General features: G+C 40.4%; 2 protein-coding genes and 1 pseudogene across 9 annotated transcripts; 1 reads left to right on the top strand and 2 right to left on the bottom strand.

Annotated features, from left to right (window-relative positions):
- Positions 1–1,791: 1,791 nt before the first annotated feature.
- brox (BRO1 domain and CAAX motif containing) lies at positions 1,792–26,430 on the bottom strand. Of its 7 annotated transcripts, none has more exons than XM_085431202.1 (13): positions 26,375–26,430; positions 21,802–21,921; positions 20,406–20,512; positions 18,144–18,240; positions 16,999–17,094; positions 16,545–16,617; positions 15,823–15,928; positions 15,467–15,556; positions 14,639–14,724; positions 14,448–14,529; positions 13,112–13,262; positions 3,459–3,618; positions 1,792–3,370 (listed from the first exon to the last, which is right to left on the bottom strand). In XM_085431202.1, the coding sequence occupies exons 2-13, from the start codon at positions 21,900–21,902 to the stop codon at positions 3,287–3,289; spliced, it is 1,233 nt and encodes a 410-aa protein (XP_085287328.1). In that variant the 5' UTR covers positions 21,903–21,921; positions 26,375–26,430; the 3' UTR covers positions 1,792–3,286. The 7 variants fall into 7 exon arrangements, with proteins under 7 accessions (XP_085287328.1, XP_085287325.1, XP_085287329.1 ...); XM_085431199.1 differs by lacking the exon at positions 26,375–26,430 and adding an exon at positions 22,399–22,511; XM_085431203.1 differs by lacking the exon at positions 26,375–26,430 and adding an exon at positions 22,189–22,298.
- On the top strand, positions 5,285–11,234 carry LOC146691444 (syncytin-A-like; annotated as a pseudogene). Its single transcript, XR_014915058.1, has 2 exons — positions 5,285–5,417; positions 9,685–11,234. The product of XR_014915058.1 is annotated as a syncytin-A-like (transcript).
- Positions 23,519–26,381, bottom strand: LOC146691445 (alpha-1,6-mannosyl-glycoprotein 2-beta-N-acetylglucosaminyltransferase). Its single transcript, XM_085431198.1, has one exon. It carries the CDS (start codon positions 26,319–26,321, stop codon positions 25,065–25,067), a length of 1,257 nt encoding a protein of 418 aa, XP_085287324.1. The 5' UTR covers positions 26,322–26,381; the 3' UTR covers positions 23,519–25,064.
- Positions 26,431–27,782: the final 1,352 nt, after the last annotated feature.

Here is a 27,782-nt window from a genome sequence, read left to right on the forward strand (position 1 = left end):
GAAGACTGAAAGCTGGGCAGTATCAGAGGCATCACTGCTCTTATCAACAGAGATGGAGAATGCAACACAATTGTTTTCCTTCTCCATCAGCTGGTTATATAGATTGGTGGCAACTTCAGGTGTGTGATCAGCTACTGTGTTTCTGCTCAGGCTGACATTTGAAAATGCTTGCTTTTTCTCTGGGCACACAACGTCGCAAACTTTCATCATACACCTTTTTTAAAGATCCAAACGGGACAGGCAAAAAAAAAAAAAAAGAAAGGACACACCCGACCCATCCTTCAAATTCGGGGAAAAGGAGGACACATTTGTCGGCTGCATTCGGAGGAGTCTACGACAGCCTTCGGCGCGTCGCTGTGACGTAATCGGCCTACAAATGCATCCTCAGGAGGATGCAGCCCATGAATTTGGACACGACCAGGGTGTTAATGGGTCCTGTCGTGACTGATGCGCCAGAACACCAACAGAGTATTCTGGGATTTGTAGTATTAGCAGGAAATGCACTGTATAATACCAGCAGGCCAGCTCTAATAGTAATTTGGTATGGCTTTGCGGTCCAAATGTAATTAGGCTGCAGGCTAAATTTGGCCCGGGGGCCAGAGTTTGACACCTATGGTACAGGGTATTATAGGTTTGTATTATTGTAGGGTCTTTACCTTACATTATAAAAATTATGCCTTCCAAACCTTAGCACCAAAACAGTTTCTCTCTCTCGCTCCGCACCCGTAGGTCTATGGCGTCTTTTTTTTAAAAAACAGTTGAAAACTGGACAGCTTACATCTATTCAGCCAGTCATTTGGATAATCTTTTGTTTATTATGTTGCTTTTGTGTAATTAAGATTTTTTTCTTCATTCTGTACTTTTATCTTTACAATATTATAATGTTCCTATCTTACATAAATAAATTTTACTTACCAACTTTGAGGGAATAGAACTGAACTGTAGTAACAATCTGTTTACCACTGAGGTAGCTTAGTCTGGTTTACACATTGGAGGCAGATGCTGTGCAGGTAAGCTATGCTAACTGTTTAGCTTTAGCTGTTGCGTTTATAAACCGAGTCTTCTTGGCTACACAGGCATGGCCGATGACAAACCTTGTCTTTGCTGTCCGCCACCTAGATAATGGCTCTCGCCAGACTTGCATGCAACACCAGCCTCGCCATTTATGTTTATCAATCTGACTATATCGGCCACCAAGTATAAATTTTTACTTTGTTGATTTCGTGTGCTAGGGTGAGGAAGGAGAAATAGAAAAATTCTCAGTTTGCCTGCCACAGTTTTTCAAATCCATTCAGTTCAGTTTTATTTATATGGCAAAAAACTTCAAAATAATAGTCACTACAATGAGCTTTGTATTGTAAGGACCTTACAATGACAGAGAGGAAACCTCAATCAGACAACGCCGATGAGCTAGCACTTGGCAACAGTGGGAAGGAAAAACTCCCTTTCAATAGGAAGGAACCTCTGGCAGATTGGTGTGTAGATTTGTTGTAGAGATAAAATTACAAGTCGTATGTTGTTCAAACACACATGGACCTAAGAGGAAAAGCTTTGTGTTTTGCATGTACCTGATGGTTCTTGTCCCATTTGCTATGCAGATAAAACAACTTGTTCTGTACATCGTAACCAAATTATTTGGGTATGAAAATAATGACTCTTCTTTCACAAAACATTTCTGTGTTGAAATTTTTTTTTATCATAGTCTTTAGACCAGTTGTGTCAGTTTGACCTCTTGCGGACATGATGTGACAGTCTTGTTTTTACATCTACAAAAAGCCAAGAAGAAAAAAGTGAGTTTTAAGGGAATATTTAATACCATTTGAAATACCTTTTACATGAAAGACACCATCAGAGGAGGGGAGAGCTGCAAGAGTGCACAATGTAAAACCGGTGATGTGGCACACCCTAATGACAAACAGCTGTCTTAAAAAAGGATGTGGAACATATCAGAGTCCTGCCACACCTCCTGGATAAATTCACTGCTTTAAGTGTAATGACATCCAGTCTAATCAAAGCAAAGAAAAGCACAAGGATGAAAACAGGTGCACAACTCAATAAAAAGTCCAATGGTGAGATCAGGGAAGCAAATATACACCAAGGTTAAATGAGTTGGAGAATATTACAGTTTTGTTTCTCCAGTAATTAGTAACTTAACTTTTGTTTTTTATTAGACCTTTTATTTTGAAGTTGTTAGAGTCTGATGGACATAAGAAACTTCCTTGAAGCAGCTCTTCAAAAGCAAGTCACACACAAAGGTACAAATGTCGATGATAGGGCCTGCTTTCTGCACACTGTCAACTATTGACAACAGCACGTGAACATCTAACGAAAGTAAGCTGTTCGTGCATCAGTTCACACACTGAAACAGTACGATTGACTCCAACACCAGCAAAAACGTGATTGGACTTTATACCCTCTGAAGTGTGATAAATTACCACAAACACAAATAAATTAAAATTTTAGTTTTAAGGGATAACAGACACAAATTCACAACCTGATAAAGAATGATTCAGCCACAGGTAATAATAATAATAATATAGTTCCTTTAAATGAACAGTCAAAGTAGAAAACAGCTATGTCATGTACAAAAACTATAATACATAAGTCGTGATGTAAATATTGATTGTAAACTGCTACTACAGCTAAAAGAAAACCAAACTCAACGGCAAAATCATGTGCCGTCCTTTCTGTCTGTCCAGTATTGATTGGGATTCCTATTGATCAGTGTAAATATTTAAATGACGATGTTCTGGACACGTAAAATGCAATTTAAAAACTTACAGTTTCAATTATCTTATTCCCAGATATACAGGCAGAGTGACGGAGTGCAGTTTCCCACATTTACTCTTTTGGATTAATTACATTGCATTTATATGTAGTGCTAACTATTCAATATCAAAGTTTAAATATCTACTGCATTTTTATGTTTTAGGCCACTTTAAGCCTCTTTAATAAGTCAGTTTCCATTATCTGAGTTATCTATAATCAGTGCGACCAGTTTACAATGCAGCTGAAGGCACCACTGACACAACCATGGGACCCATAAGGCTTATTTATTTTCATGTCCTAATTAAAAGTGATTCTCACAGAGTGAGACATTTTGAGTATCTGGTCACATAACTGGCTCTGACTTAGACAGTTATAACTGCTAAATGTAATATACATGTCTAGGATGAATGTACAACATGAGGACTAAATATTGCAAGAAAAGAAAGCATCTCTGGAGTTATGTGAGGAAAGTAAATGGATGTCGTGAAACAGGCTGAAAATGTACTGAATGGAAAGTTTAGGAGAGGATGCAGCCTGTGTCCTTCTGAGGCTTCAAGTCAGGTTCCTTCACTGGCTTCACCTCCTCCTCCTTGGGTTTGGCCTGCACATCAAGTAATATTTATAATACCACCAACAACTAAAACATTGTTATGAAATAATCTAGAATAAATAACTGATTTGGTGTGTACCTTGTCGTTTTTGGCTCCCTTTGTCAGATCGAAGGTGGCGTAGACCTCAGGAGTGCACTGCTCACTGAGAGGTGGCAGCTCAAATGGGACGGGCTCAGCCAGGCCGTAGCTCGCCTTCATGTCCAGCTGCGGCGGCTCAGCCGGGACTTTATGGAAGTATCTGTCCAAAGAAACAAGTAGAAGGAAGAATTTCAGGTTTTCATGTTTGAATGCTTTCCCTGTTTTTACAAAGACCCTTTCTAAGGGTAACTTAAATATGTACAAGACTTAACTGTGCAAATGGGAATCCTCTGTTGTGGTTCTCACTTAATCATTGTCAGCTGGGTCTTTAAATGGTTTGTGATCAACTTAACTCACAACTCAAAAGTTTTTTGCAAAACTGCCAGATGTTATTGTCACACTGTTATCAGCCTGTGTCAGTTAAGGGTAATAGTCTGAAGGTTCTCAGTCATCCAGGTCATCGTAGTCAAAGGAGCTTGCAAAGAAAAACATCTGGACTTCTTTAAGTTGCTTGAAGACGTTTCACCTCTCATCCGAGAAGCTTCTTCAGTTCTAAGGTCAAATGGTGGAGAGTCCCAGATATAAACCTAGTGGGAGTGACCCCCCACAGAGGGACAAAAGGACCCCCTGATGATCCTCTAATCGCCTGAGCCAAGGTGTGAAACTGGGTGTGGGTCCCAAACAGCCAGAGTTTCGGGTGTGTTCATTGTGAACATAGATGGCAAGAGGAGTGAAAGAAGCCATCTATGTCCACTGTGAGCGACCATCTTTGAACAGAGGCGGGGCTTACGACACCAACTCTCTGCCATCTATAATCCAGTTTTGAGATCCTTCCCAGACGCCTTAACGCCCACTCACATCCTGGGCCATCTGACCTCAGGAATTCGCATGATAAGGTGGGGCCAGGTTTCACAATGAACACACCCGAAACTCTGGCTGTTTGGGACCCACACCCAGTTTCACACCTTGGCTCAGGCGATTAGAGGATCATCAGGGGGTCCTTTTGTCCCTCTGTGGGGGGGTCACTCCCACTAGGTTTATATCTGGGACTCTCCACCATTTGACCTTAGAACTGAAGAAGCTTCTCAGATGAGAGGTGAAACGTCTTCAAGCAACTTAAAGAAGTCCAGACGCCTTTCTTTGCAAGCTCCTTTGACTAAGGGTCATAGTAATTTACACATAGACTTGGTTCTAGTATCTCTTGTCTTAAATTCAATGTTTTCCCTGCTTTTACCTGTGCCTGACACAGGAAAGGTACCTCTAGCCACCAGCAGGTGGCATTTATGCATCTACAGAGTGACTGGCATTAAAGCGCAAAGTAGAAGAAGAAAACAACAATCACCAAACTTGTTACAGGAAAAATGATTCTATGTTTCTTTACCTTCTTTTAAATGTACAAAGATGCCTTTTGTCTGCCTTTTGTCTATGGTTAGATTAGTTTAGAATTATCTTTTTAGACTTTCTCAGCAAAGACATACTGTTTTGGGACATATTGTTTTAGATTGTTTTATCTCTCACAGCCTTCTCCCAGCTCTCTGCTGACGAGACTAGCGCCACATATGGAGTTGTTTATTTTATTTGTTTTGTATTTTCTTATCCTGTTCTCACTGTCTTTCCTATAAAAATTACCAAGCCACTGTGCATGGTGTGAGTTGTCCTTAGCAGCTCACCCGTGTACACGTTTGATAAAGAAAGTAACTTTGTCTCATTGTGTCTTTATTTCTCCTGGGTCTTTTACAGAGTTTTCCCCCAACATTTCTTGGTCCTTCGAGCCGGAGCGCCTCCATCGTGTCCCATCTCCGTGACCAGTCCACGTTGCTCGTCTGTCGACAGCCCACACACTAGGTGTGTGGTCAAAGACCAAGGGCGTTAAATTCGAGTCTTGGCCAACGTTCTTAGAAAGCGACCCACGGTGGTGGGGCCCGATCGAGGTGGACCAGACCCGGCGACACTGACCAGGTAGATACAGACACACTGACACAATCTTGCGTAAAATCGTATTTTAAATTCAGGGAATTTAAAATAGCGAAAGTAGCTCGTCGCGACTGGAAGCTCCCCACTTCTGTGGGTTTAAAGTAGCTCGTCGGCTGGTAGCTTGGAGCTCGTCGACTGGAAGCTCCCCACTCTTGTGGGTTAGGTTTGGAGCTCTGGGTAGCTCCCCCAGCTGGGTCAAGGGAATAAGTAGCTCGTCTACAGAAAGACTGGCAGCTCCCCTTATGATAAGGGTTCCGATCGCGCGAATAAGTGTGAATGTATGTGTGTATTGTTTTAATTAACGGAGCAAGCTGAATTTTCACGGTCCAATAAGAGACTGAGCTGCTCCTACTGTGTTTTTCTTTTACTGCTATTCACTGACGTGCTGGTGAGTTGAGAGAACGGTCGAGTTCCGTCTCGTAAAGTTCACACCGCTTTTGGAAATAGTCCGAAAGTAGAAGGGCGTGTGAGCAACCACTCTCGTCTCTAATACCAGCGAAGGTGATAGCAGCTGTATTGTGTATATATTACTTAAACAAAAATAAGTAAATACATAAATAAGATGGGTAATCAAGCAAGTGAAATTAAAACTCACTCCTGCTGACGAGCAGTGGTGAGAAAAGAAAAGTCCAGACGCCGGACAAAAACAGAGAGAGATTTAAGAAAACAAAATATAAACAGTCGGGAGAACAGAATCCAACTGCCAGTTTAGTAAAACCAGAAGACGAGACACTGTGCAGTGTCCACAATCCTTTTAGTAAACCATCACCCATTCCTGCAGCCGCATCTGCAGCAACACCCATATCAGGAAGAACATAATAATCCCTTATTAGGTGAAAACTAGAGATCAAAGTAGTTTGAAGTAGTTTAAAAGGGTTGAAAACAGACCCCACTGAGTAGATATAAATATAAAAAGTACGAAATAAAGATAAACAAAGGGAAAATTACAGTAGAAATGATCTTTAGAGTATTTGAAATTAATAATAGCAAGGATAACAACCTGTAAAGTGATATTAACAATGAAACACAGTTGGCATGATGACCATGCCCAGCATGTATAAAATGAATATAAAGCAAATAATTCACACGAAAATATTTTAATAAAATAAATAAGGTATATTAAGGCTGTGTCACTGTTCAGCCAAGGACAGTGTGTGAAAAGGTAACTGTCTCCAGCTTGGGAAAAGGATGATTCTGCAGGTCATCTGAAGCCCTTGATGGATACAAAATAAAATATAAATAATATATTATAATAGAACTGCCTGGTCCGCCATGCAACAGAGAGAACAAATGTGACCGCAGATTGGATGAATTCTAAATTATCTGTTTGCTGAATAAGATGATCCTAACTAACAAATTGGCTCAGGAGTAGTATAATGGTACACACTGATAAAATATTATAATATGCTATTGCTGTTATATAAGACAAAGGGTATAATATTAACAATGACATAATATTAATACGAAGAGGCACCTTAATCGGTTATGATGTGAGGTGGATAATTGTTAAGCAGTAGTCTGCATCAAGCTTAAGGTTTGCTAAAACTCAGTGTAATGACATGTGAGATGAAGACAATACAGAGAATAACTAAACTAATGAAGTGCATAGAGGCACTTGACCAGCTTGAAACCTATCATCCTAGAATGACACATTGCTGAGATATAGAGCACACCTATAATAACAACCAATAAGCAAAACCCTGTAGACAACAGCTAAAACTACAGGATTGAGAAGCTGAATTAAATATGTAGACACTGCTAAGCTGATGAGCATGTTACACATTTTCTTTTCTTTTTATTTATTTGTTTCTTTTAGAGCAGAAGCTGCTGTAACACACCCAAAGAAAGACTCTAGGTCTGACCAACCGTCTCAGTCGTGGGCAAAAAGATGTCAGTCAATTCTAAAAGATAATTTGTTGACGAAAAATATATCAAGAGATAAAAGATAAAACAGTCCAGTGTCCCACTTATGAATTGTATAAAAACACACAGTCCCAAGGCCAGAGCCAGCTATGCCACACAGCCAAGTTGCACTCCACATGTTGCCTTTAACAGGGTTAGAAGTTGTCCTTGGAGACCCACCACCCTGCAAGCATATAGTCAGTGGTCACTCAAGCCTCTGCAACCCTGCTGCCTTTAGGCTGTGGCATATAATAGGCCCTGGCCTGCACAGAGAGACAAAACGACACACCTAATATAAAATTCATAGCGCAAAACCCATCCATCCCAAACATATCTGATTTCATCACATTACATACCTGCACAGAGAGACAAAACAACACAGCAGTGTTTGTAGTGTGGGCTATAAGAAGACCGGTGTATCAGTGCAATCAAGTACACTTGCCTCTAATTAGTCCAACCCCATTCCAGCCATTGGCTCACCAAAAATGTGACACACACAAAACCACTCCCAACCCAGTGCAACTTCACACAATAATATGGAGCTGAATTAACACAGGCACATTAGTCTACCATGTTACAAGCTGCATGCTATTACAAGCCAACATATGCAGACTTCTGCCTTGTTCGGGTGGCAGCATTTTTCTTTTTCTTTTGTGTCCTGACACGTTTATGTTTTTTGTTTTTGTTTGATTATTTTGTTGGTTTTGGAAATGAATTTAAACGAACTTGTGACCATACTTGAGAATCACAGTGACACATAGTGATTAGGCATATGATTGAAAAATGCCTAGGTTTAGAGCTGTGAGCTATGAGCTGTGAGCAATGCAAAGTTAAATATATATATATTTGTATAAATGGGAAACAACCCTAACTTGAAAGTTTGAAATGTGTGAGATCCATGAATTGTTTGAAGAACTAGAAATTATCTAAAACTGCCTTAAGTGAAAATGTAGAGTTGCATCTATTCTCCCAAACAAAAAAACAAAAAACAAAAAAAGGGAGAAGCATTCTGTAACTTAAAAATAAGGCTGACTGTTGACAACAGACTAAAACACTAATTCGCAGGTGGCTATCAGGAACAGAGAGGCGAGCAAAGTCACAAACACCAAGGCCGCAGACAGCCACGCAGAAACAGCAGATAACATAGAGACAACGCCTGCTAGAACCGTGGAGAGGAAGGTCACTTCACACGAGATTGTTGCGCATGTGAAATACACAAAGATAAACAAATAACCATTTATATAGACAGCCAGTATGTTTTCTCTGCTGTGCATCATTTTGCAAAAAATCTGGAAAACCAGAGGAATGATTACACCAACTGGCAAACCAGCATGCCAACCTCTTACAACGCCTACTGACTCTTTCATTACTACAGGCAACAATTTTACTGACAGAGCAGCAAAATAGGCGGCACAACAGGCAAACATCACATTGATGGCAGTAAACACACATCAGATTCCACTGGATGTGTTGCAAAGTGAACAAAAAGCAGCAAGCACAGCAGAGCAGGCAAAATGGCTAAAACACGGTGCAGTTCTGACAAACGACTTAATGATGTGTTATGGCAAGCCAGTGTTGCCAAAATTCCTCCACAAAATGGCGGCATTAGTGACTCATGGCTGTACGCATTTGTCAACGGGGGGACTGACCAGTATTGTCAACTCTCATTTCTACACTGTAAATTCTACACTGTAAATTTTGAAACCTCAGCAAAACAATTTGTCAGAACATGCATGACGTGTCAAAAAATGTAATGCTCAGGGAAACCTGAGACCACACAATCCATATGGATTTTATTGAACTAAGCGAATGTCAAGGGTCAAAATACGCCCTAGTGGTTATAGACGTGTTCTCAAAGTGGCCGGAAATCTATCCAGTGAAAAAGGCAGATGCAATTTCAGTAGCAAAGTGCCTGTGCAATCACTTCATACCCACATATGGCATTCCAGCTTTGATACGATCAGACAACGGCACTCATTTTGTAAATGATGTCATCACTAAGGTCCCTGAAGCACTCGGTTTCAGCATAAAACACCACTGTGCTTATCACCCTCAGAGCGCAGGCCTTGTAGAGAGAACTAACGGCACTATAAAACAAAGGCTCAGGAAATGCATGGCAGAAACAGGAAGGCCGTGGCCTGAATGTTTGGGTTTAGTGAAGATGTGGATGCGCTTAACACAAGGCTCCCATAAACTAACTCCATTTGAAATCATTCATGGCAGGCCGTTTCCACTGCCTATTACCAGTCAACCAATAGACAAAGCAATCAGAGAAAACACATTAGCAGTAAGCTGTTAGAAAACAAAGAGATCATTGTACATAATCAACAACCTGATGATGTTTCTCCAGTGTCTTGCAGACTAAAGCCCGGTGACTGGGTTCTGATCAAGGTGCTCCAAAGGAAAAACTGGAGCACACCCAGGTGGGAGGGGCCATACCAAGTCCTCCTCACTACACCGACCGCTTGCAAAATTGCGGAACGACCATCCTGGGTCCATCAGAGTCACTGCAGGCGAGTCAGTGAAGCCATCTAAACACAGCTGACGGCAGGCTTGCCTACTTGTTGTGATCTCGCCCGGTGGAGGGGTCAGCTTTCCTGGCCGGGGGGTCTACTCGCGACAGGAGGGTGTGTTCCGTCGTCATGAGGTGGTGGCTCTTATCAACTGCAGCGGCCCTGACCATGGCCGGGCTCCTCACCTTTGCTTCCGTGAGGGACAACAAGTCACGTTATATGGAGAAAAGGCAGACACTGTATGACAAAGGAAAGTACACCAAGTTTCCCCATGGCTATGCCACTAATTTCTGGTGGCAGTTTATGAACACTACAGCTTACTTGAATAATAAAACTGACTGCTATGCAAATACATATACACTTTCTGCCCACCAAGGAACGAGAGGAAGTGTATGGACTGTTCACTCAACGAAACCTGTGCCAGTAACACGACGCTGATGGGCCTAAACTGTCGCTCCGACTACAGCTACTGAATGCCACTACAAACAAAGACTCAGTACCAGACAGGATGTGCACGGACAGCACCCAGCAGCAGAGGAACCAGAGTTTTGGCTGACTGGTACTTCCTATGTGGCAACAAGGCTTATCTGTCACTCCCTGAAGGTTGGGGAGGTCTGTGCGCCCTGGTGGAATTATCAGATCACGTTTTCTTCATGCAAAGTGTTGCACATCACCCAAGCAGCCGGCAGAGACGTGAAGTGGACATCGCCTCCCCCAATTCTTTCGGCATTACAGTGGACACTGGAGTGCCGGGAGAGTTTCGCATCTGGGGAGGAGGAGTGAAATTCTTACAGAGCTTGATCCCCGGCATTGGAGTTGCCGAGGTGCGAGATCATGTGGAAATCAACCGATATGCTCTGCTACGACACATCAACTTGACTAAGACCCTGGGAACCGCCTTAGCAGGAGAACAGCAGGCCATCAGAACGATGGTGCTGCAGAACAGACTGACACTAGACCTGCTAACAGCATCACAAGGAGGAGTTTGCAAGCTGATCGGGGAAACATGTTGCACTTTTATCCCTGATGGATACGAAACTGGAGGAGACATTTATGAAGCTTTGCAGAATTTGACCGCTCTGCAAAAATATGTCACTGAACACACACCTGGAGCAGCTACAGCACAAAGCTGGCTGGACTGGCTGTTCAGCGGTTCATGGCTGGCTGCTGTAGCAAAGCCATTTTTCCTTCTAGGTCTCATCATGATAGCACTGCTCATATTAGTGTTGTGTGTGTTGCCATGCCTAAGAGTAATGATTTCACAGATGATAACAACTACAATGACTGCTTATGTTGCCGTGCCTGAAGAAGAACAACATCCCGTTGCAATTCTGTTAGAGGAGAACTTGTACTAGCTGCTAATAAATGACGTGGTGATTAAAAATGACTTGTCAAGTGATCATGCACTGATTAAAACATTAGTAGGTTATGCAAGTTTTCATGCTTTTATTTTTTTTGAAGTCTTGACTTTTAAACATAAAGTTTTTCATTTTAAATATAACGTTTTCATGCTTTTATTTTATTTTTTTGAAGTCTTCAGTTTTAAACATAAAGTTTCCATTTTAAATATGAAGTTTTCATTATTTTACACATGAAGTTTTCAATTTAAGGTTTGCATCATTTTAAGTATAAGGGTTCATGCTTGTATTTTTTGAAGTTTCCATTTTATAATATAAGGTTTTCATCCTTGTATTTTTTGAAGTTTTCATTTTACATATTAGGTTTTCATCATTTTTAAAATATAAAGTTTTCATTTTACTTTTCATTCTTTTATTTTTTGTAAGTTTTCGTTTTAAAATATAAGGTTTTTTCCTTTATTTTTTGTAGTTTTAGTTTTGTTATTTTTCTTGTTTATTCCACTTGTTATTTCATTTACTATGTTTTTCTTTGTATTATTTTCTTTTGTTTTATTCTTTAGACCAAATGACTGCCATTTCTGCTATGCTGACATTTTGAAGATTTTGGAAATTAAAAAATTGCCTAAGATACTTAATAAATAATTTTCATAGACAATTGTTGTATACATTTAAAATAAGTTAAACAGGAGGGAATGTTACAGGAAAAATGATTCTATGTTTCTTTACCTTCTTTTAAATGTACAAAGATGCCTTTTGTCTGCCTTTTGTCTATGGTTAGATTAGTTTAGAATTATCTTTTTAGACTTTCTCAGCAAAGACATACTGTTTTGGGACATATTGTTTTAGATTGTTTTATCTCTCACAGCCTTCTCCCAGCTCTCTGCTGACGAGACTAGCGCCACATATGGAGTTGTTTATTTTATTTGTTTTGTATTTTCTTATCCTGTTCTCACTGTCTTTCCTATAAAAATTACCAAGCCACTGTGCATGGTGTGAGTTGTCCTTAGCAGCTCACCCGTGTACACGTTTGATAAAGAAAGTAACTTTGTCTCATTGTGTCTTTATTTCTCCTGGGTCTTTTACAGAGTTTTCCCCCAACAAAACTGCTGACCAATGAAATGTGTGCTATACTGAAATTAGATGCTACTGTACAAACAGGAACAGGCATCAACAACTGTTTACATAAGGATGGCTATAAACTAGGAAGTAGAGTGGGCTGTCCAGTTTTATTTACATAGCTCGAAATCACACCAACGCTTTAAACTGTAAAAGACCCTACATTAATCCTCATGTTGAGGTGTTTCTATGTGATAAGAGTAAAAGCATGAATGTGTGTGAATGGGACAAATGTAGCTTGTAGTGTAAAAATGCTCTTTGGTTTATTCGATTCATTTGCAGTTAGAAGCAGGCGGGTTTTGTGGCGATACAGCAGGCAGGGCCAGTGCTGTGGAAAAATGAACAATACTCCGCTCACCTCCAACATGCAAATATATTTAACTTTTCAGGCGACAGCTGGGCACTATAGTGAGGTCACGCGTTAGTTTCAGGTGAAAAAAAATGAGAGAAAATAATATTTTGACAATGACGCCCAACAGAGCTATCTCTATGATGAACACATGCAAATTCACAGGAACATAAACCCGAAGCTGAGCGTTTGTGCAGGTGAAGCTCAGGGCAGCCAGCTGACTGTTTAATCTGACGACACACAAATGTGCCTTTGTGTGAGTGGAAAATGTGTTGTTAATGATTGAAAACATGTCCTCAGAGTTTGACTCCTGAGCGCCACGGGAACCACGACGTAAACATTGCATCATCTCGTCACATGTGTGACGGGGAAAGTGTAGAATCTGAGCCACAACTCTGTGTGTGTGTGTGTGTGTGTTTGTTTGGGGTCTGGCTGACTCACATGAAGCCATTTTCTCTCTGGCACTTCTCCAGCGTCATTTTAATGAGGCCACCCAGCTTGAGGAAGAACAGCTGCTCCGATGGTTTGGCCGTTGTACCCGGGCCTTTGGTCTGACGGTACTCTTTACATAGTGACTCAGCGCGGGAGTAACCTACACGCAGATGTTGTTGTGTTAACACAAAATATATCCAGGGAACAAAGAAGGGGAAACAATTCAAACACAACTCTAAGATCTGCTGCAGCAATCACACAGGAAGCTCCTGTTTGGTAACCTACATCAGCGGTCCCCAACCGTTTGTGCGCCACGGACCGGTTTATGCCCGACAATATTTTCACGGACCGGCCTTTAAGGTGTCGCGGATAAATACAACAAAATAAAACTAGTACCGGTACCGAAAAAAAGAAGATTTATTCATAACACACGTGAAAAGACCCAGGAAAACCGAGTTAACGATAAAAACGATGACAAAATAACGCTGAAAACCGATAAAACCCCTGAAAAACATACATTTCAGACCTGAGCCTCAACTCTCGCGGCCCGGTACCAAACGGCTCACGGACCGGTACCGGTCCGAGGCCCGGGGGTTGGGGACCGCTGACCTACATGACTGAAGCCAAGTGAGCAGGTAACACTGAGTAAGCACTGCAGTCTGCAAAGAACAGAAGTAACAGTCTTCTGTAAGGCATGGACTTCCGTTTTCTGATTAACACAATTAATGAAGTACTTTATTACAAAATTTAGTAATTACAAAATTACTAAATTTACAAAAGAATAACAACGCAAAAAAAAAAAGGTTTTAAAACGCACACAACACTAAACGACGGACGGTTCTTTTAGAAGCAAAGACGGAAGAAATAGGAGCTTTACAAATTTATCAGACCACAGCCTAACATAAGACTTGTGCTGTAATGAGCAAAGTCACATTTACCTCTGCAGAGGAGGGAATGTGTGCGTGTGTGTTGTTTTGTCTGAATTCTAATCAAACTTAGGAGTGCAGAGTTGGTTAGCAATTCATTCAAGCTTGCCTTACAGTCTTCAAGGTCAAATCAATGATTTATTAGTGCAAAAGTCTTATACCTTATAAACTGTGATTTGTGTATTTTCAACATAGAAACATACAGAGCTATTTAAGACTGTTTTAACAGGTTTAAGGCACGTAGGGAATGATATATGGGGATTCTTAGTATGACGTTGCTTGTATATATTAAATACAATAGTATTCCCTTTAAAGTAAATACTGCACAGAGAGTGAGCTGCCTGGGTGAAAGTTTGCGCTCTCGACGTGCTTGTTTACGTCTCTGTAATTGCTTTACACATTACAACATGCATACATACATTTCTCTGCTTCCTGGAGAGATCTGATAGCTTCTCCACATTTGTCACTTGCCAGCAGTGTCTGTCCATGATAGCAGTACGCCTGCAAACACAAACTCAATGACAACAATCTTAACACTTTGTTTGTTTGAATTCTGTAAACAGAATAGTTGTTTTATTAACCTATAGCTGTGCTGCAAACTTTAGCTTACATAAGCCATGTAGAAGAGCTGCTTCAGTTGGAGATACTTCCTCCACTTGCTGCTGCACTCTGGCTCCAAGGTGTTCAGTGTGTGGTCTGCAGAGACAGAAAACTGACCTTCATATCTTTTCAGTAACCATCATTTTATTTTCTAGGCTCTTGGTCAACAAACCAGAAAGCTTCCCATTGTGCCTGGTCATCCAGAAAGCACAGTTGCCTCAGTGACTTCATTTGTTGGAAGGCATACATTATAACTTGATACCTCAAAGTCAGAAATGCTGACTGAGAGTTCTCCTGAGTTTCAGCTCTTAGCTTTGAACAGTTCATTTCATTCAATTCAATTTTATTTACATAGTCCCAAATCACCAAAACAGTTGCCTCAAGGTGCTGTATTTATAAAGCGAAGACCCCCCGACAAGATGTCCAGTCTTGCTTCTTTCAACCATCTTGAAAATAAAACCACTACATTTCATTTATTTTCTCAAGCCTCGACTGCTACATCTTCCTCCTCTATGGCTCAAACAAAAAGTCACTTTCTCATTTCCAGCCGGTTCAGAAAGCAGCAGCTCAGCTTCCTGTTGGTTTCATTCGTTGCCAGCATGTAAAAGCAAGTCCGACTTGCTTTTACATGCTGGCATTACACCTTGTCTAATTTTATTCATAGTTGTTTTTCTTTTCTTTTTAATGTTTCCCACCTAAATGTAAAGACTGGTGCTCTGTTTAAATCGTCGATCCTGCTTCTCCCTGTCTGTCAAAATACTTAATAAACTGTTTCTAAAGGTGCCATACCAATAAGGTTGATAAAAAGCTTTATTTTACTTGTGTCAAAAGTACAGACCAGCTTTTTGATAGAAGTTTGCAGTCTCAAATGCCAAAGCTGCGATGATTGTCGCATTGTGTTTCAGTTCAATTGCTCTGGCAATGGTCACTGTAAAAACAAACGAGAGGAAAGAACCAAACGTTGGCACACTGTGTCAGTGATGATTGATGATTAATGATTATCAGTGTAACATGGATTCTGACTCAGGCCATTAACTGTCAGATTATTTGCAGAGTAAGCCTTTTTATTTTTATAATATATAACATATATTTTATAATATAACAGATTTTAATGACCATCTTAAACATCAGAGATGAGAGGAACAATATCATCAGCGATCTGCACGATCACTGCACAGTGATCACTGTCGTTACCTTCCTGTGCTTCTGCCTGACACTGGATGATGTATGCATCAATGACTCGGGGCTCCAGGTCTCTGCCCTTTTCAGCTGGAGTGATGAGGCGAGGGATGTGGACATCCTGTAAAGAAGATATCAGAATAAATAAATAAATAAATAAATAAATAAATAAAACCTATAGCTTATATGTCTTAAATCCCTCAATCTATTTGCTTGTAGCTAAAAATAAGAAGAAGAAAAAAAAAGAAAGAAAAACTGTAGTACCGTATTTTCCGCACTATAAGGCGCGGGTAAATCCTTTAATTTCCTCAAAAATCGACAATGCGCCTTATGTATGAATTCTGGTTGTGCTTAATGACCTCAAACCGATTTTATGTGGTGCACGGCGCTCAAAAATCTGTCAAAAATGTTTTAGTATGACTTTGGTAAGCTACGAAGCCACACCGCCAGATGGATTGTCAGAGCAATACGGCTACGGTAGTCAGGAGCCTCGGGGAGTAATCCGGGTCCTAAACTCCGTCCGTTTCAGGTCCCAAAGTCAAACGAACACTGCGGCATCAATGAGAGTTAAAAACGGTCTAAATTATTTCATCTGTAATAAAAGGAGGTAAAGTGTGTCATTAATGTTTTCTGCAGGGGAACTGCACTGATCGGCATCCACTTTTTGTCCTAAGCGTCAGTTTGTATAATAAAACCTTTCCAGTTTCCACTGAGGAAAGAATTGACATCTCCCTCACCTTAAGATTTTTGAAGATTCCAGCAGCAACCTTTAAGCTTCGGTGAACGTCTTTCGCTTCTGTCTCTGATACACTGTGTAACAGGTAAACATGAGCAGAAATAAAGTAACAACAACAAATAATAGCAATGATTTCAAGGTCATTTAAACCAATTAAAACCTTTCAATGAAACTAGTGGCATTAGGTTAAGTGGTGATTCTCTATGTGTTAGACCTGTGATAGAGAATGTATGCATGTATAGATGGACCAATTAAATAGTGTCAGATATTGCACCTTAAAAATCTAACATTGTTTTTGTAATACTTTATGTTCAAAAGTCATGATATTCTGTGCATATTCACATTAGTCACAGCGTCCTTTGTTTTTGATGAGGTATTAAAGTATGAAACTAAAGTAATTTGTAAAATGCATTTATGCAGAATAGTTTCACAGAAGAAGCCAAAAAGGCTCTTACTTTTCCTTTCCTGCCATTCTTGAGGCAAACTTTGTGTACCAGATGGCAACATTAAAGGCCATGGAGATCAGTTCAAAGACTGCATCCTGCTGGGCACTGGAAGGAGAGTAGGGAGAGACGGTGAGTTAAGAGAGAAGAAAAAAAAAAAAAAAAAAAAAAAAAGCCAGCGAGCTGCTAATCCACTTTTCTATGCAAGCAACCTTTACGTGGTCATTTGAGATAATATTTTATGTTGCTGGACAGACCATAACACAGGATTAGACTCAGCAAGACACCGCCTAGATTAGATGGGTACATTCAGTTCATTCAGTTTGATTATTGTTATGAAATTTAATTTATTTGTATTTACTTAGCTAAGGAGGAAGGGGTTTTTTTGTTTTGTTTTACTCTTTTGCTTTGAGCCCCATGTACATGAGCTGCATGCTAAATGATCTTTTGTTAAAAGGGTTGGCATAATAAGCATGTGCTTCAGCCAGTACCTTTTGATTAGCCTTGTCTCGTGCTTTCTTGCAGATCTTTATTCTGTATTCATTGAGATATTTGAATGCTAATCAATAAATAAATAAATTCTTCCACTCATGACAACAAATACTGAAAATAACTCAATTGGGTATTATAATGTATTTTTCCCAATTTAAGAAGTCATCAGCTCTGCCCAGAGGTCTTCATATCAGAAGTCTTTCTGTAATGTTTCATTTATGGTAAATGGCCTGTATTTGTATAGCGCTTTACTAGTCCCCAAGGACCCCAAAGCGCTTTACATATCCAGTCATCCACCCATTCACACACACATTCACACACTGGTGATGGCAAGCTACATTGTAGCCACAGCCACCCTGGGGCGCACTGACAGAGGCGAGGCTGCCGGACAGTGGCGCCACCGGGCCCTCTGACCACCACCAGTAGGCAACGGGTGAAGTGTCTTGCCCAAGGACACGACGACCGAGACTGTCCAAGCCGGGGCTCGAACTGGCAACCTTCCGATTACAAGGCAAACTCCCAACTCTTGAGCCACGATCGCCCCATATGTTAAAAAAAATGTTTAAAGCTGCTAGCTCTTAGATAATTCATCACTGTATCATTAAACATGAACGAGATTTCTTCCACTTACACTTAGACTAGAAGTACTCCCTCTGTGTCCTTACCTTGGCGTGTTTCCTTGTAAGGTATCGGTCCACTTAAAGTTCTGGATGAACCTCATCTTGTTCTCCTGTGTAGTTCCATCCAAGGGCATGATAAAGCCTAATGCATCATAAAGATTTTTTAAAGACGGGCAAAGAGACTGCTGGTTAGATGCAGAGCAAAATAAGTGAGACACAATTCACAACCATTGAACTGGGTAATATAAAACAAAACATTCTCATTTACAATTTATTTATTACATTATTTAACCTCCTAGGACCTGACGTCCACATGTGGACAGCACATTTTGGGTTGACTAAAATACCAAATTTTGCTCTACAAGGGTCTGATATCCACTTACGAGGACGTTATACTGCCACTGTTCTATCGAAATTCAAAACCAATGTCCTCATATGTCGATCTCATTTTTCTCAGAAACAAAAATCAGGTTAAAAAAAAAATAATAATAATAAAAATCAGGTAATTCTTTGTTTTTACATTCATCAGGTCCCAATCAGCTTAAATGTCAAAGAGAAATTAAAAATGCATGCCATGAAAGAGTTTGGATCTTAGGAGGTTAAATACAGGCAATTACTAGACAAGAGCAGGATCTGTGTATATGCAAGTGATGATGAGAAGGGAACTCTTAGAAATACACAGTTGCGACTGAAGCAGCAGCCTCGATTGCATAAATTCCCAAGTCTTACACACAATCTTGTCACTGGGTCCTTTTTTTTTTTTTTTTTTTTTATTAACACCAGTTTACGCTGATGCAGTTCATAAATCTGGTCCATCATCTCCATGTTGCACTTGTTACATTTGCTACATTACCAGTTGGTGACAGCGTGACAGGTTTGTGCTATGGTGTCAAAATAACCACACACGGAGACTTTTCTAAAACATTACAGTAACGTAACAGAACAACATAAAATACAAATATAAAAAATATGATATTCTATTAAAGTCACTGTAATGTTGGTATAGTTTTAAACATAGTGGTTCTCAGACTTTAATGTATTTTAAACACTGCATTGTAGTATTGATGCGGTGGAAACCCAGTCTTACATTTTTATGTTAGTATTAGATCATGTGAAACATTAAGCAGATATAGGATTAGTAGATTAATACAGGATGTTAACCACTACGCGGTCAGACCCAAATTTTATCAATAGGGTTCTGCACGTTTGTGGAAGATCAGTGTCGTTTTTACAGGGAGTAAAATGCTGAAAACCTGTTGTTATGGCCACACTAGTCCATCAACATACAACAGTATTTATACATTTTGTGCATTCTCCTATTCATTCCTCAGTTGGTAGAAACCAAAGAGCCACTCCATAAACACAGAAGAGTCGCTTCAACAGGACAAGACTCAGCTGTACATCTGCTCCTAAAGGATAGCAGTCACTCTTTTGAGGATGCCAGCGTTCACATTTTGGACAGAGAAGACAGATTATTTGAAAGAGGAGTGAAAGGAGGTCATCTACGTCCAGAACAGGAGGCTTATGACACCAACTGTCAGCCACCTAGAATGTAGTTTTCAGATCCCTTCCGAGCCCCCCCCCCCTACATCCCAATAAGTCACATGGTGAGGCAATGGTTTCACCTGAAACCTCTGCTGGTAATGATGCACACCTTTTTTCACACCTTGGCTCATGATGACAACACACGATATTAACAGTGCGTCAATGACTCTCCAAAGGAAAATCCCCCACTAGGTTTTAAATATCAGGGAGCTGAAGAAGCCTCTTGAATGAGAGGTAAGAATATCTTGAAAAATCTTATAGAAGTCCAGTCGCCTTCTGTTCAAGCTCCTTACATTAGCCATCTTCTCTGGATATAAAAAGTGAGTTCTGTCTCAGTTTGTCCACACTACTGACAAACAGGGATGTCCAAATTCAGAGATGACACCAGTTTCAAAGGGCCACACTCAGTTAGATGCAAATACAATGTTGTTTTTGAAGTCTTTGAAAATCAAGACTGTTTCATGGCAAACATTAAGATGGGAAGGAAGGAGTTATTTCTCTCTTGAATCTGTCTTCCTTTATCGACTTTGCTGTCTACACCAAAAAGTTGCAGGTGCGATCTGGGTATGCATTTCTGTACAGACTACAGATGAAGCTAAGCAGGCAAGAATGTATAGAGAACCTAAACTGTTATGGAGACCAAATTAAAATTTGTTTATAGCCAGAGCTGTGGCCCCTAGGCCATAACTTTGATATCCTATCTGTATCTAAAGTTATCCTGGAAAAAGATAAAAAGATACCCTGAAATGCTGGTGAACAAACCTTGAAGAAGGGAGAAGTATGCATCTGTGGCATTCTTCATGATCTCAGGATTGCAGGTGATATCAGTGAACATCTCCAGCAGCCTCGCTCTGGTTGTCCTCAGGTCACTGAACATATCACAAATAGTACTGTTGCTTTGTGGACAGCCATATTCAGTGAGACTAAATTTGAACAAAACTCCACCATTGCCTGGTCCCAAGTCCAGGATGAGAAAGGAGGAGGGTTGAGCATGGGCTAGCAACCCCACCCTCTAAAAAAATAAATAAAACAATCATGCTACAGAAACGGCCCTATGCTCCACCAGGAGTCTACAGGAAAATTGATTGACATTTGAACAAATCATTGCCATTGTTGTTTAGCAGTGAGGCGACTGAGATTAGGTGATCAAATAATGGTACCAGTAGCATAGTAATGGTCAAATGCTATCCGATTGTTCAGTGATGACGCGACGAATCCTACTTCCGGGCCTAAAGTAGTCTGAGTTTAATATGGCTTGTGTGTTGTTAACATGTTTAATGTTTTGTATTTTCTTCTATTTAATCTCAAAAAGCTCCTAAAACAGTCAGTGATCCCTGTTGACCTCCCTCGGCTTTTATTACCGCTAATCATTTATTTAAGCTCAGTTTTTAAAACCTTAGGATGTAACTACAGCCCAGCCCATGCTGCAGTATATGAATGACTAACCTCGTATTGTGGATGGATTATCTCAGTTGTTCTCCTGGCTGAAGTTTGGTCCTTTTACAGCATCCTGCCATGCGATTACATTTGTTCCTGACCACCGAGAACACTCACGTTAACTTTTATCGAGTGGAAAAAAAGTTAGCTTGTTTATATTATGCTAACATAGCTGTGTCGCTAGCGGTCACGTAGCACATCATTATATACCAGCTAGCCCAACTTCAGTAACCCTACAAACGTCACTGCTGTTTAGTTTTCTGTCTTCATTTATGCTGGAAGTGATAACAGAGCTGTACGTTTTAATTTGTTTCCAAAACCCTGCAGTCAGGACATGCTATATTGTATTTAGATAGAAGCTAGCGAGCTAACTCCCTGCTAACTTCTAACTCCGTTAAATGTCATAAATTCCGTTTTCATGGATGCCTGGATGTTAAACTCAATTGTTACACCTGGTAGAGCAGAACGCTGATCATTTTATTAAAGATGAAAGACTTTAGACAGTTTTCAACTCTCAGTAATGCCATAGTGATCGTTTGATATATGGACCTGCAGCGGACTTTAGACCCAGACACGGCTAGTGAAGTCAGACTGAACAACCGGATTGATAGAGGGTAAGAAACTATACATAGCAGTTTATTAACCAACTGTGGTCATGGTGACGAACACAGTCCATTGTGATATCCCTGCTCACGGTGTATCAGGTGGAGATAAGACATACTTGCATATCTTATTGGCTGCTGGGCTCCCTGCCACCCCATAGAAGTTAAAGGACACAGGAGCTGTCGCCTTCAGTGGGTTTCTGTGAAACCAGTGTGCCATCCTGTGAATGAATACACACCTACAAGACAGAGGAACAGTGTGACAAACAGTTAACAGTTGAGATAAAGGCGATTTAGATGACTGACACGCTAAAATGCCACAAGTTACGTGGATGACAACCTTAGTTGTTTAAATATCAAGCAGCGCTAGCTAACAAATCTGTGACGTTGGCTAGCGTTATTTCACCATCACGGTGGCTACAAGTATCCGTGTCAGCACTCCAAAAAAAGCGCTTTTAAGTACTAACCAAACTTACTGTGAGAAACCAATAAATCGTTAACATTACTTTAAGATGCCGTGTACACAGTTTCGTTTAGTATTTTTCTTGTCTGTTCTTGACTAAAGTGCATTACGTAAGCTTCTAACAACAGCCGCTAACGGCTAACACTATGTACAGTTCCAAACGTACGGGATTCGTTAAAAAGACATTACGGCTGCCTTCTAAACAGACAAGTGAACTGAACATATTCAAATACAATAGAAACTGTTCTGTTACCTGTCGGAGCTTGTTATAGAGCTGACGTTTAATAGCCTTATTGAAAAGTCTCTCAGACTACAAAACTTACTTCCGGAAATAAATACGGCATAGTAAATAGCCAATGACAAAGCCCGATTCAGTCACCTGACATGCATCCCAGACAACGAGCTTCTGTTTTGTCGAGGGTTCCGAGTGGCCGGTGTCGTCCCAAAAAAGCCATCATAAGCCAAAATAGTGACTGCCGATGTTTCTGTGCGGATTTAATGTGTAATGCTGGTAAATAAGCTGCAGGCACCTGGATTTACAAGTGGGTTATATTTAAAACTAAGAAAACCTGCTTTGCAAGTATCCGAATGACTCTGCAGTTTGGACCCCTGTGCTGTACACCGTAATTAATCAAGTCTTTTTTTGGCCACTTAACATATCTGTTATATTTGTCGAATTTCTGATGTCCTTTTGACCAGATCTCTCTTGAAAAATCTATTTTATATCAATGCCGCTTTTAATTTATTGCCAAAATGAAGTTATTTGGCAATAGCAGACTAGCCACAAATAACCTTGTGACAAGAATATACTTTCTGGCTCAAAACGATGTATATAATGCAAATTATAGAGGAATCTGTGAATTACAATAGTTTAAATAACAGCAATCCGTTGTTTGGCAAATCCCAAAAATCACTTTTTAGCATGACACTACAAAGGCTATAAAGATGCAACAATAAGCTTCTTTTTAAGATGTGACCTTCCACCTGGGGTTATTTCATCTGCCGAGGTGCCTTGTTAATGGTTTCAAGGTGTTACATTATATTCCAACAATTTCCTGGAAATACCTTTCCAGTATATGCAAAGCATCACTTTCCCAAGAATAACCTTTAAAAAAAACCAAACAAAAACAGACACCCATGGCATACACACTGATCTTTGATTGTCTGAAACGCTGCCATTTTTATTTGATGACCAGTACAAAAACACATTCAATATGTATAAATGCCCACTGACCAGTAGGACATACTTCTATGTAGCGCTAAATTCTTAGGAATGTTTCCCGGAAGAACCAATTACAATAACTGGTTGTAACTGAAGCATTATTTAGTGAATACATTAATGGCAGTATGTTTAGAAGTGTAAAAGAAAAGTGTCACAAGGGATAACATTTATTTTATTTTCCCATCATCCTTCAAAAGTGAGCAATGAGCTAGATCATTAATATCAACATAATAAAAACAATGACAAAAAAAATAGTTTGTCTCATTCTCAGCAAGTCAGGAATCAGCAAAACAACAGGTACACACACATACACCAGATAAAGTGTTGTGTATAAAGTACTTGTGTGTACTGTAGGAATCATTTCATTATCACATTCATTTCAGTTGTTAGAGAGCACACAGAGGTGCACCAAAACCAGATCACACCAGGTATTACACCTATAGTATACACAATGCCAGTGTAAAAATATTCTTTACAAACTACAGACTGAACATTTTGGTAAAAAGCAACATTCACATTTCACTTTCCCTAAATATCGAATGGACAAAGACCATAAACTATCAAAACAAATGTTATTCTGCATTACTGGAATTTCTGGTCAAAAACAATGTTAACAATACAGCTTTAAAATCTATTCTAAAAGAAGGCCAGGCAGAAAAGGCATATTAGGTCAGCTTAAAGGCACTAAATGTATCATTACACCTAGTTTTATTCACCCAACATTTGCACTTGAAAAAGATTTTTTCTATAGAACCATAACAGATAATTACATTATCATTTAGTCCATTTTGTCAACAATAAAAAGGTGCTAATGTAGAAATGCAGCATTACAAGACCCTGATCCTGCTTCCAAATAGTTCACTTTTGCATATCAGAAAGAGAATAAGCCACCTCCTGCTTTTACAACTGGGAATCAATAAGTCAGGGAGTTGGAAACTGATTAAATTGTCATTTTCACCCCAAAAGAGAGATCCCCATTTATATCAGACAGACACTGAATGTTACAAAGAAAATTCCATTTACAAAGTCATTCATTCCAACAGCTAGCTTACAAACATCTGCTGTAAGATGATGCTGCAACGTTCCTCATGTACTGTCTTTCACACTTTGATTAAAGCTGTAAGTCTGAATTATACGCGTCTTTACTTTAAAACGTACCAAAGACGCACATGAGTAAAAACATTTAATTTCAAACGTTTGATAATAACAGTGTAAAAATCATGTTGCAACAAACTGAAATGTAAATGTAAATAAATGAGTGCAGTGCTCCAAGTTACAGAATTCGCAAATAAATTCAGAAATGACAGTGCGTATGTGCACACTCTGGATATGGTTTACTCTCAGTTTACAACAAAGTGCAATATATATATAGTCTAATTTTGTGGCTTGTAGGAAACCCAGAGAGCTGCTGACATTCAGTTGAACTGAGCTTGCAGGCAGCATACAGAACAAATTTCAACAAAAGGTGTTGGCACCCATACATCTTTGGTAATTTAAGAAAAAAAATATTGTCTTTACTGTGCTGAACAATGCAGTATGTTTAGATGTGATTTGGTCCAATTTTGGGGGGTGATCATTTAAAAAGAAAACAAACAAAAACAATACACTGAAAGCAAAGACAACCCAATGCAGCCCCTAAAAAGCCTGAAAAAGTCTTTTTCAGATGGCACACCTGTAGAATGTTAAAAAGCCGCAGTTCAGAGTCGTTTGGCGTAGTTATTACATAGGATGTGATCGCGAATGTCTCCCCATCCTCCGTTCTTCATGTGCGCTTTGTGCGCCACCGGTTCTGCACCATCGAGGACAAGTGATGGAGGAAAGAGGCCGGCCTTAGCTTTCTGAAGTCCTTCGTCAACCTTCTGCGCGGCCCACTCTGGTCTGCAGTTCTCCTTCTGGTGAAGTCCACAGTCTCCTGTGTGAAGAACCCTGGAGCCCAGTGCTGCCGCCACTTTGAGGGGCTTCGATATGCAGGTTCCAGAGATGTGCTGCAAAGTCCAGTCCCAGTTGTAGTCGTCGTACGTGCAGAATTCATTGTTGCACCCCATCAGCTTGTAGTACACCTCCCTGGAGATGGCCATGCCTATGTTGTGTTTGGTGGACATCCAGCCTGTGGTCAACACCTTGTTGGATAGTGCGGTGAAACCATCCAGGCCATTATGGTTACCCAAAGCCAGCAAGTCACAGTCTGGGCAGTTGTTTTTTCTGAACTCGATCATTGATTTATAAAAATGGAAAAAGTCTGGTAAGATGTAGTTGTCTTCCTCTAGAAATACTGCATAGCCACTGTAGCCCTGCATCGCCTGCACTCGCTCCCACACGAAGTGCAGCTTCCACCACCAGTGGTGTTTGGTTTGAGTGATGAAGGCTTCTCTGTAATGACCGTAGGAGTCGGGGTGTTCTGCATTGAGGCATTCTGTTTCCAGAGCCCTGTCCTTGGATATGTCTCGGGGGCAGTCTCGTGGATCCTGCCCAGGAAACTCTCTGGGATACAGCTGAGTGCTGAAGGGGAAATAAATCTGCAGTACCTTGCAGAAAGTTATCCCTTGAACAATTGTGTTGATTTCCTCTGAAAAATAGTCATGGCTAAAGATGAGGAGGAAGCTGTGGACCTCAGCAGCTTTGGCCAAAGATTTGATAAGCAGGCTGAGGTATTCTGGTCTGTTGTGGACTTGCACAACCAGCACCAGCCGAGGGTCCCCTGGAAATCTGTCTGCATTGTAAACAGACTGCTTTAAGTTGGCACTGTAAACGGACTGAGTTAGCTCTGACAGCGACCTGAAGTTCAACTTTACCGGGTCACTAGAGCTCACGCCCGGGTTCTTTTTTACGGTGTTACCGGGTCCGCTTGTGTCATCAGAAACTAATAACACGCGTGTTGAAAACAAAAGAGTAACAACTACGAATGAAATGCCGAGAAGCGCGAGCAGATTCCTCTTGAGCAGCCGAAACCTCATTTTCTTTAAGTAAAAACACACTCCGGAGTTAAATAGCAGTGGCGTTCATTCACCTTGTCGCGCGCCTCTTCGCCACAAACTTCCGTGCAACATTGCGTCCTCGCGCTCCTCCTCATGAACGCTCCATTGTCGCGTGACAGTTCTTGAACCGTGTGTCAAACGCTTCCTGACGGTTGCTCTAAAAAAGATGTCGAGGGCTTTCCAGAGGAGAGCCGTGTCATTTGTTACACAGTCGCTCCTGCCGCTTGTTTTTAACACCTGTGTGTGGAAAAGTAGAAGCAAGCGGTTTGACCAACTTCATAAAACTTACGTGTACATTTAGCGGTTAAGAAAAAGGGAAGTTAACTGTCCGTTGTTAGCTTGTTTTACTTACCCGAAGTAGTTGTACTGTGTCAACACGATACTACCAGGAAGAGGATGATAGGACTGTGATACATGTTGGGTTCAACTTGTTGACTGCTGACGTGTACAATCCAACCAACTGGGGGAGAGCGCGACGTCCTGCTCAGCGAAACATGATCCTGCGTATAGCTCCGTAACATGAGAAGGAAATGTAGATCAGAGCCCATTTGATTGGTAAATGATAGCGAATGTTTTATAGAAGGGTATTGCTTTCACTGCAAAGACTTTGGAATTAGATATTTGCTTATTACGTGGTGTATGAAATTAGACTGTTGTATGTAGGTACTAAAGCCATTGAGTGAAATAAGAGTGACTGGGACTGTTTGTTTTTTGCTCTCCTTTTTTCTCCCTTTTTACTTCTCATTCGAGTAAGCGTTCTGCCCCTAAATTGAAAAAACAAATCTATTTGGGGTGGAATCAAGGTTAGGGATGCTAAAGGAGGCATGGCACTCTGGTTACATTCAGGTGATGAGGGAAGTTATTTTGGGTGGTTTGGAGAGCACCCTATTAATCTGTGATATAAGCTAGAATAAGGACTGTACATCATTTGAAATGTCCCATTCTAAACTGAACCTTTAAGAATCCACCCACGCTATAAAGCTGCCTTTTGTTGCTGTCACATCATCTCCCAGTGGAAGTAGCTGGGAACTGTGATGGCACACCCTCCCTGGGCGAGGCCTGGGATTTCAAAGTAGGAGTATTTGTTAAGTGTGTTACCTTCGGCATGTCACAACCCTCCATGTTTACCATATTAGCTACAACCACCTGGGAAGTTCTGCAGTCTGACCTGTAGAAACACCAAACATGTGGGTCACTGGTCAATACTAACGAAAGAAAGTTGAGATTAGATTGATCTCGGTCACAAATATTTGTTATTATTTATTTTTTGGCTGACTGTAAGTCTGAAAACATAAAGGTGATCAGTTCTGTATATAATATACAAACTGTTTCTTTTTTGCATTATTTATAGCTTTTTTTGTTATCAGCTAAGCCTGGTTAGCATTGTTTCCATTGATAAATGTAACAAACTAAAAACAGCCTGGTAACAAATCGAGGACC

The sequence above is a fragment of the Copadichromis virginalis genome, linkage group LG15 (assembly GCF_057382275.1).
Source record: "Copadichromis virginalis isolate Kocher_CV1m ecotype Utaka linkage group LG15, C_Virginalis_male_GT1.1, whole genome shotgun sequence".
Lineage (NCBI taxonomy): Eukaryota > Metazoa > Chordata > Actinopteri > Cichliformes > Cichlidae > Copadichromis > Copadichromis virginalis.